Source organism: Fusarium redolens (assembly GCF_020744475.1).
Source record: "Fusarium redolens strain MPI-CAGE-AT-0023 chromosome Unknown BKA55scaffold_3, whole genome shotgun sequence".
NCBI classification, from domain to species: Eukaryota; Fungi; Ascomycota; class Sordariomycetes; order Hypocreales; family Nectriaceae; genus Fusarium; species Fusarium redolens.
In genome coordinates this window covers 2,501,807-2,518,777 of record NW_025763666.1, presented here as the reverse complement: position 1 = coordinate 2,518,777, position 16,971 = coordinate 2,501,807, and the positions used below count along the sequence as shown (strand labels likewise).

General features: G+C 49.0%; 7 protein-coding genes across 7 annotated transcripts; 3 read left to right on the top strand and 4 right to left on the bottom strand.

The window, feature by feature from the left end:
* Positions 1-436: 436 nt before the first annotated feature.
* Positions 437-1,066, bottom strand: BKA55DRAFT_685935 (uncharacterized protein; the record flags this gene model as incomplete). Its single annotated transcript, XM_046198872.1, has 1 exon — positions 437-1,066. One exon carries the CDS (start codon positions 1,064-1,066, stop codon positions 437-439), a length of 630 nt encoding a protein of 209 aa, XP_046054203.1.
* Positions 1,067-1,885: 819 nt separating this feature from the next.
* On the bottom strand, positions 1,886-2,473 carry BKA55DRAFT_734743 (uncharacterized protein; the record flags this gene model as incomplete). Its single annotated transcript, XM_046201266.1, has 1 exon — positions 1,886-2,473. The coding sequence occupies one exon, from the start codon at positions 2,471-2,473 to the stop codon at positions 1,886-1,888; it is 588 nt and encodes a 195-aa protein (XP_046054202.1).
* A 422-nt stretch (positions 2,474-2,895) lies between these two features.
* BKA55DRAFT_502098 (uncharacterized protein) lies at positions 2,896-4,696 on the bottom strand (the record flags this gene model as incomplete). The annotated part of the gene is made up of 2 exons (XM_046186896.1): positions 2,896-4,591; positions 4,638-4,696. 2 exons carry the CDS (start codon positions 4,694-4,696, stop codon positions 2,896-2,898), a joined length of 1,755 nt encoding a protein of 584 aa, XP_046054201.1.
* A 3,722-nt stretch (positions 4,697-8,418) lies between these two features.
* Positions 8,419-9,335, top strand: BKA55DRAFT_535392 (uncharacterized protein; the record flags this gene model as incomplete). Its single annotated transcript, XM_046189703.1, has 2 exons — positions 8,419-8,875; positions 8,968-9,335. The coding sequence occupies 2 exons, from the start codon at positions 8,419-8,421 to the stop codon at positions 9,333-9,335; spliced, it is 825 nt and encodes a 274-aa protein (XP_046054200.1).
* Positions 9,336-9,856: 521 nt separating this feature from the next.
* On the top strand, positions 9,857-11,245 carry BKA55DRAFT_685931 (uncharacterized protein; the record flags this gene model as incomplete). The annotated part of the gene is made up of 1 exon (XM_046198871.1): positions 9,857-11,245. The coding sequence occupies one exon, from the start codon at positions 9,857-9,859 to the stop codon at positions 11,243-11,245; it is 1,389 nt and encodes a 462-aa protein (XP_046054199.1).
* A 414-nt stretch (positions 11,246-11,659) lies between these two features.
* On the top strand, positions 11,660-13,285 carry BKA55DRAFT_502330 (uncharacterized protein; the record flags this gene model as incomplete). Its single annotated transcript, XM_046186914.1, has 1 exon — positions 11,660-13,285. The coding sequence occupies one exon, from the start codon at positions 11,660-11,662 to the stop codon at positions 13,283-13,285; it is 1,626 nt and encodes a 541-aa protein (XP_046054198.1).
* A 90-nt stretch (positions 13,286-13,375) lies between these two features.
* On the bottom strand, positions 13,376-16,150 carry BKA55DRAFT_559059 (hint-domain-containing protein). The gene is made up of 4 exons (XM_046191905.1): positions 15,983-16,150; positions 15,797-15,908; positions 15,155-15,747; positions 13,376-15,107 (listed from the first exon to the last, which is right to left on the bottom strand). The coding sequence occupies exons 2-4, from the start codon at positions 15,800-15,802 to the stop codon at positions 13,490-13,492; spliced, it is 2,217 nt and encodes a 738-aa protein (XP_046054197.1). The 5' UTR covers positions 15,803-15,908; positions 15,983-16,150; the 3' UTR covers positions 13,376-13,489.
* Between the last annotated feature and the right edge of the window lie 821 nt (positions 16,151-16,971).

The window sequence follows — 16,971 nt, the reverse complement described above, 5'->3', positions numbered from 1 at the left end:
CATCACTTCATCTCACGCTTTGGTGAAGCAGTGATCAATAAACGGAAGATCTCATAGAAGTCTCAGACCAAGTAGACGGTTCTAGGATGAGTCTATCCATAACTTTCACTCTTTACATAATTTACACATCCCAATTAGTAGGCAGAGTTCTCTAGTCTCTTTGCACCCCAGGCCTGTGTAAGTCAGTCAGCAAGCAGTAAGTAGCCTACAAATAGTTCATTGCAATGACAGCTCCGAGCATGTCTGGGAACAGGTTGTCTAAAGCCAAAGCAACTGTCTGATTGTCTATCTGCGTGTCTGGCAACTCATTGAGCTAGGGCTCTGTCTTCTTCTCCAACTATTAAGCCATAGGCCACCGCCGTCCACCATGTTCGTCTCATTCCTTGCTTCCATCCCCTCTAATACATGCGTGATCGAATACCAATGGCCACCTCTCTCACTGTCCTGCCTGGGGCTCTTGCTGGCGCTCCTCAACATTGGTCTCAGCCTCCTGCTGCGTCACAGGAATATACTTCAACTCATCATGAACCGCCGCCTCGAAGTGAGCTTCCTCCTGAGGAGTGAATCGTGGGTTAGCCGGCCAGCCTATGAGTGCTTCAATCACATCCTCATGAACGCCCCAGACCGAGAGTCTTCCATAACGCTCAATCTCTTCCATGCTCCATCGAATGTCCATCTTGTGTCGGTTTGCCTTGTTTCGGACCCAGCGCCAGCATGCCGTCGTCATGTCTCCTAGGTTCCGCCAGCCGTAGCCGGCGTATGTCGTACCCAAGACGCGCAGGAAGTTTTCTTCCCAGTTCTCGTTGACGATTGCCTTGCCTGGGATACGCATTCCGCTTCCAAAGTGATCAGCTGGGCGGGGTGTGTCCGGACGTGGAGCTTGGGGGCTTGGAGGTGCGGGACGGAATTCTTTCAGGGTTGGGGATGGAGGAGGAGGACCCATTCTAGGATCGTAGACAGTACCGCTGGGATTACGCTCGAGGCTATCTACCTTCCTATAGAACTCATTGAAGTAGATCTTCGCAATCATGCGGGCCTCCTCGGAGGTATCTCGTTGTTCAGACATTGTGGTTTCGTTTGGTGTAGTGAATGTGCTGTTTTGTTGTGAAGTATTGTCTTTTTCGTAACGTGAGTCTCGTTTTGATGGACCAGCACATTGTTACAGCGCCCGAACCGTCTTATATTACCCATTGCTATGATGCAAGGGCTCATGATTCACTATCGCATTGAGGGAGTGATGCAGAGTGATGCAGTGGAACCAGAGACCTACATATCTCATTCTGACTAGCTGCTAACTTCACTTCACACATTGTCCAGGGGGAAAGGCGAAGGTTATTATGCCATCACAACAGCAGCTTCACTGCCATGATTCTCTCGATCGTCTGTCAAAGTCCTTCACTGCTCACTCCGTAAGGCTTTATTCACCGTGCAAAGTAAGTCGTCGTGATTTGACATGTTGAACTAGCTTCAGCCTTTGAGTGTCACGCACCGTTCAGTCGAAGCTGTACTGTCCAGAGTGAGATGGATTGGTCAGTAGAACCGTCACTCCGGGCAAAATGAACATTGGGGTCTACTGCAGGTCCTTTTTCTGACTTCAACGGCTATCGTAATGACTGACATCAAGTATTCCTGGTAGAACAGACTTTAGTGCTGCTGAACTTGCCGCTCATCTGCCAGATCCGCATCATGATCCTTCGCCACCTCGTCCCCTGATCACCATTTTGGGGGATTTTGCCTTCTTCCAATCCACAATCTCAACTTCTTCCAGAACCTCGTCTTCTTCCAGTATCTCTCCCTCCTCCAGTACCTCTCCCTCCTCCAGTACCTCTCCCTCCTCCAGAATTTTACCTCCTTCCAGAATCCTCTCCTCATCGTCCATAATCTCCTAGAATTCCTTCTCGGCCTTTTCCGTGACCGGGTTATCGGGAAACCCGACGATCGCCTTGACAGCCGCAGAATCAACTCCCCACTGCGTCAGTCTCGCGGCTCTGTCAAACTCCTCCTTGGTCCAGGGGCGTTCCAGGCGATGACTTCCTTCAGGCTTATCCTCAAGCTCATCTTTGGCTTTGTTGACCATGTCGACACAGTTCTCGTACTTGCCTACGTGTTCGGGGCCGAGAACGCGAGCGACGTTTTGCTGGAAGTCGCGGTTGGCTGGCGAGTCGTGCAGTGAGGCGTCGGCACCCGCTGGTTCGGAGGCATACTCCTTGTTCGGGATTTGTCTGGGCTTTTTGATCTTTGAGACGGAGTGCTTTCGGATGGAGGCTTTGACAGCAGCGGAGTCCTTGCGAGTGGAGGCCTTTTGGGCAGAGACTTTGGGGGCGGTCTCTCTCAGAGGTGAAGGACGAGGAGGTGGTGGGCAAGCATACTTTCTCTCATGGTCGGTCAGGTCGGAGACGCGCTTGTAGAGGGGGTTGTTGTAGAACTCCGAAAAGTCATCGTCGCTATTGATGTCGTTTGGCTGAGTAGACATTATTGATTGGTTGTTACCTTGAAGGTTGTTCGTGTTGGATGTAGTGTATTCTTGTGTTGATGAGTATGTATCTCGTAGTAGTTCGTAGAAAATACTACTCCAAGGAGATGTTTGTGTAAAAGGGTGAAAGTTAGAGTTCATCTTGTTGTGATTGAAAGTTGACTTGATGTATTGTTCAGGGAGGTGTGATTCAGCTTGCTGTTCTGCCACTGCCAGAGCAGTGGCGATGCCCTCGCAGTGCGCGCGACTGCTCACGACGCGTCCAGCTCCCACTGGCTCCTTTCTGGGTTCAGCGGCGAAGGCCTGAGGACAGGCACTGGGACTTTGGAACTCGGCGTTGGCCAACAATTACCTTACTGGGTGATGAGAACCATCTACGGAAGTCAAATCAAATACAAAATTAACATTAAACTACAGTACGCTTAAATATCAGATCGCTCAATATGCAAGTATATATCACCAACGCCTGCTCCATCCTTACTCCTCTCCCTTCTTATCGACGCAACACTCGTCTTGACCACCTTCTCAATGGCATCACCACCACACACAGCGACAGCAACATTCCCAGGAACACTGCCGACGGCCGTTCTGATGAACGTCGCTATCTCAGGCCGACCCTCTGTATGTTCAACAGCCGAAGCATGCGCTCCATCGAAGTCCATGTCCATCTCCTCCTTCAGCAACTGTTCTTCTCTTCCACTCTCCGACGATGCAGTGGAGTCTATCGAGAAGCGCTCCAGTTCGACACTCGGTCCTCTCGTGTGCTCTTCAATCAGTCTCTCGCGACTTGCGTTCGCGTCGTCGCGAAGAACCGCATCAGAAACGGTACCAACACCCTTCGTCACAGCGACTTGAACATTCACAGAGATCCCCATCTCCTTCGCTCTCAACAGCACACCCGATACATGCTGAAGATATGGCTCTGCATGCGCTTTCCGACGAACAATGTACAAAGCATTGATCTTGCGAACGCACCCAGGCGATTGTGTTGAAAGCAGATCCTCGAGAACAGGTGTGATGAACGATCCTCCCGTCGACGCAGCGACAAGAACAACATTCTCATACTGTTTCCAAGTCACCACCGCACCAAAAGGCCCTGTAAGCATAACCCTCATACTCCCATTATCACCCCTCAATCCCGCCCTTCTCGCCCAATCATTAAGATCCCTCGTCAATCCAGTCTTCGTCTTGATCGTAAGCTGAACATCCTGACTCTTCCCTTGAGAATCCGGAATATTAGCAATCGTGAACGGATGCGGTGTCTCCCATCGAAAAGTCGGCGACCAAATCAGAACATGTTGCCCGGGCTTCCACTTGAAGCCAACATTTCGAATAGTCATGATGGTTAGTTCGTCGTCGACTGCTTGGATACTGGCGTCGTATGCGTATCGTACAGATGGATTCGCCGAAACCCGAAGCCGAAGATTCCGCCAGATCGGGTTCGCCGAGCGTGTTACTACATCGTATGCAAATACGCCCACGGCGCACCAGATGCTGAAGAGGTGGTGGTCTGGAACGTGAAGGACTAGGAAGACGAGAAGTAGTACGACTGAGATGATGTGTTGTACCACGAAGAGTTCGTACTTCATGCGTCGGAAAAAGGGTAGCGTCGACACAACAGTCCAAGCTAGGATGAACCACGCTCCAATTCCTGGTAACACCATCTTGACGGTCTTTATCTCTGTCCAGAAGAAGCTGGCTGCTAGCCATTCCCATGTGAAGAAACTGCCGTGGATGGTTGCGCTTGCGAAAAAGACCCTTGATGCCCATCTGTGAAACCAATTGAGCCTCTCGTATGAAGTTCCTAGTAAGAGACTAATTGGATTGAAGCGCACGGCTAAGAGGAAGGGTAGTGAAGTCTGTGTCGCAGTAATCCAAGCCGCGCGAAACGCAATGCGCTCGTGGAAATTGGCGTCGTGATGAATGGACTTGTATGTTACAAGGCCTGCCACGAAAGCTGTATACGCAACAACGACGATTGTCTTGCGAACTGGCAAAATAGCCGACTCAATTGGAAGTCGAAATATTCTTGATACAAGAGACTTTGGCGCATCAACCAGCTTCTCTACCGTAGAGATGGCCGTATCTGAACTTGCTCCAGCATCTCTTCGTTTTATCCTGGGATGTCTCAGCCTTATTCCTTCGTCATTTTGAATCAACGTACCGTTGTTTAGCGATAAAAATAGAGATTAATCGTGAGACAGAACCAATTATCAATACCATCGCCAAGACGTACCAGTAAAGGCATGCGAGAAAGTGCTGTCTCACTGAATCCTCACTATGATGCCCATGACCGTGACCGTGTTCTTCCTCCTCATGGCCGTGTCCATGACCGCCGTGTCTTTTTAACAAATCCATAACGATAACATGAAGAGGAGAATTAGACAAGTGAGATGCCTCGTGTTGGAATGAGAGCTAGCTTAGCCAACAGGGTAAGGTTAGATTACGTGATGCGAAATCTCCGGATGGGCCGGGCCGTAATTGGTGGATGGAGGGAATCTTGCTCAAATGGACTCAGCCACGAAGAGCCTGGACGAGCATTGATGATGGCTGATTAATTAAGGTATCTGGGCTGGGTTCAATTGGTAGCTTGGTCTTCAGTACCTCCGTATTGAGAAGGCTGAACTTAATCTCAGCTTTGTGATGATGCTATTTTGGGCGAATTACCCTATACCATTGAGCTCTTTGGAGATGGGTTTACGAAATGAGGAGTGAAGCTTTCCGAATAATATCTTGTCAGCGATTGGATAGCTCGTATGCAGCGTCCAACCAGGTAGACCTCAGTATCTTCTTTGGGGCCATTGCGCAGTCCATGCTGACAGGATCGATGCGGTAAAGACAGTTTCCATTGATTCGGCGTCTGGAGTCCTCTGCCATTTATGCCTGGGTTACATTTACTGAAGGAAACAAGTTGACTAGACCGATAGAGAGAGACCAGCCACCAAGACCCCTCGCATTTTTTAAGTTGCAGTTGTGACTATTTGCATTGCAAACGTCGTTGTGGTGAGTGGTAGCTTCAAAGATGGGTGTTCTTTCATGTACGTACAGGCCAAGATGCCCAGAAAGCCGAGACCAACGAATTCCTGATCTTCAATCCATCCCCGTTGTATTCGTAATATCTTCCCCAAGGTCTTCACCGAATGTCATGACGCAACACTGAAGCAAAATCGCATTGACCGACGTTGACAACCCACATCCAACTCATCATCTGCAAGGCGTCTAATGTCTCAGCCGTATCAACATTCTTCCACAGTCCCAATCACCACTACCGTTCTCAGCACTCTCTGCCGATCACCCATCCGTAACCGGCGTCACTCGTGCACCTGACCAAGCCACTGATCGTCAAGCTGCATAAACAGCGTCACATTCTAAAAAACATGTGAAGGTCAATTTTCGCAATCAATACGACTCTATTGGTTCCGATGTCGGGCGCGCCATCTGTCTCAAACAACATCTCTTCAATGGTTCTCTCACAAAGATAGGCGTTTATAAAAAGAAAAGAGCATGCATTATTGAGGGGAGAGGTGGTGTTGGTGGTAGAGATTAACTTGCAGCTGTTGAGGCACAGCTCGTAGGTGGCTGTCTCTTTTTCGTTCCTGGGCGTGGCACCCCAAGACCCCCAAAGTTATCATGTGCAGCACGAGACCTTTACCACGACAAAGAATGGGTCATGCAAAAGAGGGTGTTGTCGTCTTATTGCATCAGATGGGACATGAATCTGATCTGGATGAAACCCTCGGCTGCTCATCTTATCTTCACATGCTGCGAAATACACTGATGATAGGTGTTTGATGATTCAGGCACAGGCACAGGTACAGTGAGTTGTCATGCATCTTCTATTTCTGGGGGTCCCTATCATCATCAACGAAAAGGTTCCAAGCGCTCGCCAAGACATTTACCCCATTGACGATTCTCTCGTAACCAAACCACATTTTCAGTGACGGCGTCAATATAGCCACGGGAAGACCCGGCGTACAAAAATCGGGAGGGTCTGTGTTTCAGACGCTGGGATCACCCCCGCAATTGAGTGAGTGAGTGATTTTAGGCGCTCTGTGAAACTGGTCTGTGACTTTGGGATCAGTGCGAAAAAGAACGGACGAAATGAGACCTTGGATGATTTGCATATCAGGTTCAGCTATTGACGGGTCGATGTATGCAGGCATGGATGGTTATGCATTGGTATTGTGTCCCACTTGATGTTTGACACGTGGATACCTTGAAGCATGATAAACTTGAGACTTTGATCATGAATATTATTCAGTAGACACTGTGAGTACAGATATCCAGCTACTATTGTAAAGCTTGCAGTCTACTGAGAAACAGAGCACGGCGTAGAGAGTGTAAACGCCGTTGGATCTCAGCGGACGGACCGACAGAAAAAAGGCGCAGCAACGCGAAGCGGGCCGCCCAAAAGCCAAGTCCCAATTAACCCCTGTCGCTCGCCTGCGTGACGTGGGACAACCCTGCTAGACCCTCTAACCGTTTGGGTCAAAATAGGTGTAGAGAAAATGTCAGTCCCTGCAGACAAGATCGATAGACTGCTTATTCCTCAAGCCTTCGGTATGTTTGTTCCGTAACGCGCCGACTTATGCTGGTCCTGAGCTGATGAAAACACAGAGGCTAGGAGCACCGAGAGACACTAGAGACGGGCATCATGCCGGGCCACCCCCAGACACTCGGACTCTTTTTCTTTTGTCGGGGATACAGTGATACAAGCTCATGTCTCTCATTTTCACTCTCCCATGAAGCAAAGCTGAGCATGTGAAGATGAATATCTAACACTGGTCCTACAAGCCGTCCACGTCATATGATTCCCTGCTTCACATTCCGTACCTTCATATACAATATCTATCCGTTCATCCTCCTCAGGACCTGCACTTCACATTTTCGCTTCTTCTCGGCCCATCTGCAAAGCCCCATAACTTCTCTTCTCTTCCGGTCCCGCAGCCGATCATCAACGCGCAAAGCCGTCGTGGGTCATACCGCAACCCACCAATTGAGTAACAAAGATCCACTGGCTGGCGAAGTTTGGGTAAGGTGACATTTTCTTCTGGTGATCGGTAGACTGTTGGACTAACAGGATGGTCTTGTTGAAGAGAAAAACAGGACCGAGTTTGACTAAAACAACGCACCGCTTGAGATCGTCAATATCATTCGATTTGGGTTGACGACGTGTGATATTGAGATCAGAGCGAGGCAGAGCAGGATTGAGAGTCAAGTCGACAGATACTCACATTGTGTTTTGTCTACTTGCTTTGACTCTTGAGCTTAAGCTTATTGTTACTCATAATTAACCTCACTTACTTCAACCCACCAAACGCAAATACCCGGCTTTTACTCCCGACATTTCTACTCACCATTACCTAAAGTCCATTATCCACCATCAAACACTGCACCTCCTCTTTCAGCAACGCTATTCCTTAGGTACATGACACCACCACCGTCGTGCATATCCTTTCACCGCCCAGAGTGCCAATTCAACACCCCTGGTCCCCAGCATCCCGCTTAAAGCCCCTGCTAGGGCCCTGAACTTTTTCTTAACCGGGGGGCTTGGCTTGTTTAACTTGGGTTAAATAACAAAGAGAGTGCCAGACCGCAACTTTTTTGGTTCTTGTTGTTTCTCCCGCAACCAGGTTTTCGCCTTCGCTTCGCTTCACCGCGGAAAAGAAGTGGAAAGCTTTCTCCTTTTTTTATACTTATACTTGTCTTTCGTTTTTTTCTTTCTTGGCTGTGACTTGTACCTTGGCTGGACTGGGTCCGAGATTGTGTCTGTCGTTTTTGGGGGATTATTAGTAAAAGGGTGCTGTTGTGAATACCCTCTACCTCAACATACACCAACATACTTTCTTTTACTGGAACGACACGCAACATATTAATCTCGCCTTCAATTCACCTTACCTCATACTTCAACTGGCCAGCTTGGTATCGTCGAATGTTGGCCCATCATGGAGGAAAGGTCTGAGTCGCGAGCTTCAGGTACAACATACCATAGCTTCGCAGACACTGAGCTGTTTGAACCCATGTCCCCCCCTCGACCACCCGTCACCCATGATACAACCAGTCTTCAACACCTCGAACAACTTCAACATGAGCTTCAGCGTCAACAGCGTGAAGCGCCGAGTAGCAAGGACTGGGTGAGAGAGCGTCGACCTGGCACGGCAAAGATGCAGCGACAAGATTCAGGCTACGAGTCAAACACGCCCCGACGAACATCCACTTCTAATACATCCCACGGCGGATCTACTATTAACAATGCTCACCTCCTCGTTGGTCGACGATCGTCAAATGGTTCTTCCAAGGATGGTAGTGGTAGTAGCAATGGCTCAGGAGTCAGATCTCGTTTCCGAAATCGTCGCCCTTCACTCCGTCGAGCAGCAAAGACTCACCCCGTCCAACCAACACGTACATCCAACCAATCCCTCCATCTCGTACGCACTACAACAGCTACTTCTCCCCCAAACAATCCGCCGCATTCTTCCACTTCCCATCGCCAGATCCAATTCAACTCGCCGACACCGTTCCCGACCGTCGCGTTCAACCCACGCCCATCCCCTCACCCCCACCTCAGACAACACACTACTGGACCAGCGACCGCACCCGCCGTCTTGAATACGCCGCCATCGACGCTGCAACGCGCGGTGTGAAAGGCTGGGTGCTGAGACATCTCGTACCGGATTGTTTTGTGTCGTGCGAGAATAAACATGTCTCGTTTGATGATGATTCGGGCAGCGTGAGAAGGTATAGACTTGAACTTGAGGATGATCATGCTGAGAAGTCGGGAGGAAAGTCTGTGCGGCGACGCAAGGGATGGAAATTCTGGCGCCGCCGAAAGGTCGATGCTCAACCTACGGCCTACATCTAAACACAACACACACCCCTACCACGAACAAAGAAACACCACATCACCCGCATATCGCATCGCATCGTTGGCGTTATATACCCGTTGGCTTTTACATCGAGTTAATTTTACAGAAAGACACCTGCATGATACAAGAAGATAATGATTTGAAGGAGCATTTGGAGCGAAAGAAAGAAAGTATGAACTAGATGAAGAGATGTTGCATGAAGCTTCTGTTCTGGCGAGGGAAGTTTATTTATTCTTTATTTTATTTTATTTATTTGCAAAGTTACTATTTAACAGATATTTCGACATTGTTACCATTTATACCATAAGCAAAGTTAGTATTGTTTAAAGACAAGAATGATTGACTTTTTGGCAAACATGTTCAGCTTGGTGAAGTCCGTGACTTGTTGTTCTTTGTTCTCGGGGTGCTCAATAGCTTGGACCGAGCGTCGTTCACGAGATTGGTGATGATATAATGATCGGGCCTCTCCATTGTCCGCTTAATTTCTCAAATACTGCAATTTATCAACCGATTCATTATGCCAGAACCGATCTGCAAGAAACAGCCCATGATGCTCATCTCACCGAATGAAACGCCGGCCACGAGCCGCTCCGCTCCCGAGGGTCCACTCCGGAGGTCAGCTTCGGAGCCTTGTCAAACGATACTCCCGATCCGTCGCAAATCCCTGGAATTAGTGGCTCCGCTGACCAGGGAGGAGGAGATTGATCGAGAGGTGGAGCAGGTTCCGATTAGACTTGGGAGGATTGTTGTCAATATGCAGGAGCACTATGCGGCGGAGCTGGAGGCTGAGAGACAAAGAACGGAAGAGTTGGCGAGTCAGAATGAGGAGATGATGAGGAAGATGGGGGAGATGGAGAGGAGACTGCAGATGCATGTTATTCTCATGGATGGATTTGTCGGGTTTATGAGGGATGTGAAGGAAGGGAAGTTTGCAACTGGTGGAAGTGCAGAACTGGAGATTGCAAAGGCATTTGGGGGGGAACATCTCCAAGAAGTGGGAGGGCTTGTCGCAGAGAATTACATGTCAGTTCAACAGGGTGTGGAGCAGCCGGCTACCGAACCCATGGTATTTGGCGATGAAAATCAGGTTCGAGAAACAGCGGCGGTCATCCGACACGTGAGCTTTGATGAATCGCCGTCAACGCCAGATCTAGAAGCGCCTCCTGTGAGAAGCACTGGACGACGAGCACCGAAACGCAAGAACCCTCCTGTAAGGCCACATCGCGAGGTCAAGCGACAAATAAGGGCAAGTTTGCGAAGTGTCAAACTTCGTAATACTTCATCATGGACTGCCATTAATACGAGGAAGTCCCCGTATGCAGGTGCTGACTTGAGCAATGGGGAGGATAAGGACTTCAACTACACCCCGGAGCCTGAGATTGAAGAGGATGACGAAGAGGAGGGTGAAGAGCAGGAGGAGGATGACAGCGACGATGAGGTGGAAGATATCCCAAATGCCCCGGCAACACCATCGCCATCCCTCTCAGACGAAGATCTCGAAACAACAAAAACACGATACGCCGCCCCCCGCTCCGTCGCATACCGCTACGCAAGCGGTCCACCCGGCCGCAAGTTCAAATATCGCCGCATGCCCAAGACCGTCGCTTTAGTATGGCAAGAATGGAAACACGGCAGTAACGGAAATCCATCGATTCAATCACTCGAGGAGAAGTACAGCACGAGATGGCGAATGGGAACATTGCAGGAGCGTAAGTATGCGAGTAATTATGTTGGTGTGAGACAGAAGGTTGTGAGAAAGGTGGAGGAGATGTGTGAGCAGGAGGGGTTGACGCCGGGAAAGGCTTGTGAGATGCTGGATAGGAGGGTTGATGGGAGGATGCAGTTGCTGATGACGGCGTTGAGGAAGGGACAGGATCCGTTGGTGGTTATTCCGAGGAGGATGTGAGTCAGTCAGCGATGTTCTGTGATGGTAGTCAAAGAGATGATTGACCTGAATCAGTGGTGGTCATTGTTGAGGGAACAGCTGGACAAACGAACAAGCCTCATTCAGGTGTTGTCAGAGAAGTGTTCAGTGGTCTGAAAGACAGGTCCTTTCATCAGTGAACAACTTCTTCGACGCCCCTCCTGAGCTGACCATTGCTTTGTCTTCACCACCTGAACAATGATACGCACACAGAACATGATATATCATTTCACCCACAGACCTCACTAACAATCGTTAAAAGCACTTCATCATGCCTTTCACTCACTTCTTCAGCTTCAATCTGTCTCTGGAAGCTTACACAAAACACTACTCACTGTCTCTGACAGACTACACGACGCTACTCACTGACATATCAACACACGTTTCAACTCAATAATGTGCTACACACAGGTCATCCATATCACACGCTGCGAGACCCGTCGTCCAGCGATCATCAACACCACTACCGGCGAAACAGTTTACCATCCGCTCGAACCGCCTCGGAACTGCGAGCACTACCGTCCGTTTCGCGACGCAACCTGTCCTTACCACGGAGACTGCTGTTCTCCCGGGCAGATCTTCTTCTGTAATGCAAAAGACCTGAGGGATACGTGTTGTGGTAGGCAGGCCTATCATATAAATATTCATCCTCATTATATGTACGACGATGGTGTATTACACCAAATGGAACCCATTGACGATTGGGAGATACTTGAGACAAATACGGATGTTTTCGCTTATGAGGAGGATATTCGATATCAATTCTTTGAAGCCGGCGCAGCAATGTATGAACTTGCGCAGGACGCCGATAAGATTGTTGAGTGTATTCTCAGCAACCAGACATGCTGCCCCGAGGAAGAAGCAGATTTGTTCATTGAACATGGCGATCTTTATGAGATGTGGAGTGAAGCTCACCATGAATTTGTGGGACTGATGGAAGCGTGGGAGATTCTGGCTAATGTAGGCTGTATGGAAGTCTGCCCAGCTTCTCTCCTCCGCGTTCATCCCTGGAGGGACTGCTTCCAGGAATGTCAAACGCTACAAAAAGGGTTTCCGCAATTTAATTGTCTTCCGTTTGCTTGGGTTGATAATCTTGAGCGTCAGGATAATATTCTGCGATGGCATCCTTATTACTCTCAGTACAGAGTCCCTCGTCCTCCGCCAGCGAGGGACGACTCGCTTTGGACATCGCCTGCACCATACAATACCAAGTCGTCTTTTTCTGAACCCCCTGTTACATGGGATCCTGAGGTTCAGGAACAAATTGAGGCGTTGCCTTATCCTGGACAATGGGTTGAGGTATTTGATGATAAGGCTCGACAACTGGCTCAGATTGAAACTGAGCTTTCTGGGCGGCCTAATTCATCACTTTCATCGAGTTCTGGGCCAGATACTCCTTCGTGGGTTATTCCTTATGGTCAGGAACCGGATATGGGCTGGAAGGACATTGATTGGCACAACTGTACTACAATGATCGAGGCTCCTATGAGTCCGAAGACTCTTCCTTGTAAGGGAGAGATTACACGGGTCATGCCCCCGAGGGACAGTTATATGAGACCCGAGGACGTGCCTATGAGTCCGAAGGCTCTTCCATACAGGGGAGAAATTGGAAAAGGCATCCCCCCATGGAGCAATCCCATTGTATGTCAGGAAGTTATGCCTAGGGACCTATTTGGCGATCAGCACGAGGTTCCATGGAATGGGTCTAGTTTCACTGGGACGGAGAAACCGGCAGAGCAGGAGTTTCTCCATATCCCGACACCAATGGAGAATCTCCATACCATTGCGTCTAAAGCAATGGAAACTCTGAAGAGGAAGAGTGAAGAGGATTTGGATGGGGATATTAAGAGGAAGAGACCGAGGGGGGCGGAGAAACCGGCAGAGGAGTTTCTCCATGTCCCTTCACCAGTGGGATATCTTCAGACCGTTGCATGTAGAGCAATGGAAACCCTGAAGAGAAAAAGCGAGGATGATTTGGATGGGGAGATTGAGAGAAAGAAGCTGAGACTTTGTACTATGTGAGGAGTTCATGGATTAGGTTTTGGGAGTTCTAGGAGTTTAGGGGTCTAGGAGTCTGGGAGTCTGGGAGTTCAGGAGTTCAGGCGTTTGGGACACAAGGTTTGAATAGATTGTGATACTACATAAAAATGGTGGGAAATATGTGACTAGTTTGATCGTGAGAAAAGTGATTGTCTTCATTCGTGCTTTACTAATACTGCTTATCGTTTACTTGTTGGGTTGTCTGAAGCTGGTGACCAGACCAGTCTCCTCATCTCTTTCAACACCACCACCGATGACAATCCCGTTCACACGGCGCGGAAGACTCAACAGGCCTTTACCAACAGCATTATAGTCCCCGAAGAACGTATGAGCGCGAACATCAGATCCAGTAGTCAATCCATGACCCAGAGCTACACCCCACATATCTCCAACACGAATAGCATGCGCAGAAGAACTAGCATCGCGCTCCAGAAGAACGGAGTAAATACATCCTGTGTACATCACAACGCCATCGGCTTCGTTAGCGGGAAAGTCCCAGCGTTTGCCGTCTGAAGATACAGGATGCCACGGTGTGACGAGTACTTTGCCCACGCGGCACAGGATCTCTTGCTCGACAGGTGTTTTGAGAACTAGGACGACACGGCGCGAACCTCGAGGTGTGCGGACTTTCATACCGCGTCGAAGTTTTCTGATCTGGACTGTTCGGCCAGAAGCGAGTGTGACGCTTGTAGAGCCTGCGAAGCAGACGCCGCTGGAGTTGCGGTAGGAACTCATGCTGACGGGTGTGAATGAACTTCGTGAACGACCGCTTCTAGCGTGTACATGTCGTGAAGGTTCGGGGGCGGGGAGATTATCGAAGATTTGATCCAGTGCGTCGCGGCACGAGATGAATAGAGGGCTATCGGTGCTGTACTGAAGAGGGCCGGGGTCTTTGAAGGAGTTGCACACTTGGCGGGTATGGGCGTTGAGTAAGGATGGGAGGAAATGGCATCCCCATCTGTTGAAGTACTCTTTGCTTTCAATGGCCATGGAAACTTGACCTTGGGGTTCGTCGGCTGATACATCTTTCATCAGGGACTGATTCTTCTCATCGTCAAAGTTCTTAGCGGGCAAAGTGTCGATCCATGTTCGAAGCTCTTCGCGCTTGTTCTTCATACCCCTAGTGATACTACGCTCACCATCTACCCCAAGAGGAAACATGGTCGAGATGAAGTGGCAGATTAGAGACCTCGATTCGTGGTATGCGATCTCAGAGGCAGGTAGATCACTGTACTCCAGAATACTGCGCTGATTACTCGCCATGGGAATGAAGTCAGCGTCTTTTGATTGCATTGACTCGAGAACTTTGCGACTCTTGAGACAATCCCCAGGCTTGACGTATGTCAAATGCGCATCGACAAGAGAACGAGTTGGATTCTCTTCATTCACGGACTCAAGTATTTTGAGACCATCAGCCCGAAGGAAGATATCGCGAGATTGCCCAAACTGCAGATTTCCAAGATTGATCGTAAGTTCAGCCTGACTATCCTCCGAGTCGTCCGCAAACTCGGGGGCAATCTGCTCCACAGAAGGTCCTGTTGTTTCATACAACTTCAAGGGCTTAGTGTATGAGAGCTTGAGAACAGCGCGAGTTGCGAATGTACTCTGGAGGTTTGCGACAGCGTGGACGAATACAGTGCCGATCATACCGGCGTCGGGGATGAAAGCGTAGTTACCGCCGCCAATCTCGGCGATGGACTTGAGAAGGCCGGAGCGGAGACTGTAGCCGAAGCCGAAGGTGTGGATTGAGGCTGGGAGGGGACCCATTGCGCGGATCTTGGGGACGAAGCCTGCTGCTGGGTTCCTGTGAAGGTGAGTATGTGCGATTGGGGGGGATGGGAGGGGACTTACATGTGGTTTGGCATGCCATCAGTGAGGATCATGATGGCAGGGACGTTGGTAGATGATTCTCCAGTGTTGAACAGCTTGATACCGTCAAGCATACCTTGCCAAAGATTGGTAGCATCGAGAGGTTTCATGCTCTTAACATTCTTCAACGAGCGAGCTTTGTTCTCTTTGTTCATGGGAATAAGAGGTTGAAGAACCTTGGCCTTGGAGGCAAAGGTAACGATACCAAGACGATCATTTTCGTTCATCGACTCAATGATAGTAAGTGCAGCATGCTTTGTGAGGTCAAGAACAGATAGACCATTACTCTCGTCACTTTCTCCGGGTACTGGCGCCGCAGAGACCATGGAACCGGAGACATCAATGACAAGGACGATATCGCAAGGGACATGGGGAACGTTGACGGATGGTTCTTTTGGTGGTTCGATCTTGATCAAGAGGCCATTTCTGTTTGGTACAGGCTCTAGACGAAGAATTGCATCTTTATCAGAAATGGTCCCAATGGGTTGAACCTGTTCCTTTTCGGAGGTTTCATTGACTTTCTCGTCATTGGTGCTCTTAGAGCCACTGACGAGACTGCGAAAGATGGGTACTCTCTGAACATCATCAGTTACAGTAATCCTTTGAAGACTTATCGATACATACCACCATGATGGGCTATTATCACCGTGTCAAACGGATGCGAGATCTCACAGAGTCTCAATGAGATTAGAGGAAAGAGTTGAGATGCTGTGTGTAAGCTGACAAGCAGCGACAGCTAGCAATTTAATAAGTAACATGTTAATGCGAAAGCCAATCTTGGGTCCTACAGGAGGATTGTATGAGTCTTACCAATTGTAAGCTAACGCCATGTCATGATCCGCCTGTCATACCGAACGGACCACATGGCTGTACGCTAACATGCCAAGGTGATTCGCCAGGCAGATTGTTTGGCCGCACGAATACGGATGGTAGCATAGACAAATATGTCTGCCTTAAGATGGCTAATTTAGATCCAGATTGTCGGGTTTGTTTGCGGGCGAAACAACAGAGTGTTAGTGTTTCATGGGCTGAGCTGGTGGGCCAAGGCAGACATGATACTTACCCGAAACAGGTAAGACTTTTGTTATGAGGTGTCTTGTGGTTGGCCGTAGTGGCACACGGCGGACTGCGAGGCATCTCCAATGTTGCGGGGTAGACTGTGGGATTGCGTGTAAGAGGCTGAGGGTCAGCAATAGAAGCTTGGACTTACTCATTGGGACTATTGACCAGCCTAAAATTAGATATTTGAAGAAATGGTAGCAAGTTCATGGAGTGTATGTTTGTTGAGTTTGTGTCTTGTAAAGCATGACAGGCAGAAGAGAGCCTCCTGTTTGTGAGCAAACTCCACCAGACATGAACAACATCCATGCCAACTACACTTGAAGTCATGACGGTTGGCACATATTATGACCCGTGATTTCTCTAGCAGCCACAAACTCAAAGCTTGAGTAGAAAGACGAATTGGACAGGCGTTTTGGAGTTTGTGCCTAATGAAGAACTGGGCAGTCATAGTGTACTATTGCGCAAATAGGCATATTCGCTACAAGCAAGATATTTTGGATTCTATGTGTATTACAATCATGGTCACTGCAAATATCCGACTTTTCATTCGTAGAGTTGATCTCAGGCATACGCATGGAAACTCACCCAAGGATCATAGTGCCAGGCGGTAATTCTCATGGATGGGAAGAGTGATACAAGAGTTGTTCTTTACAAGCGGTCACCCTATACCATGAGCTCCGTTACGTGGAGGTTCGAGTACACACAGAATAAGAAGAAGAATATATATTCTCGATCGC

What these genes read in the sequence shown, in the direction of transcription:
- BKA55DRAFT_559059 (XM_046191905.1), bottom strand. An exon ending in GATGGCATGCCAAACCACAT is followed by an intron (nt 15,108 to 15,154) that starts GTAAGTCCCCTC and finishes TCACCTTCACAG; the next exon opens with GAACCCAGCAGCAGGCTTCG.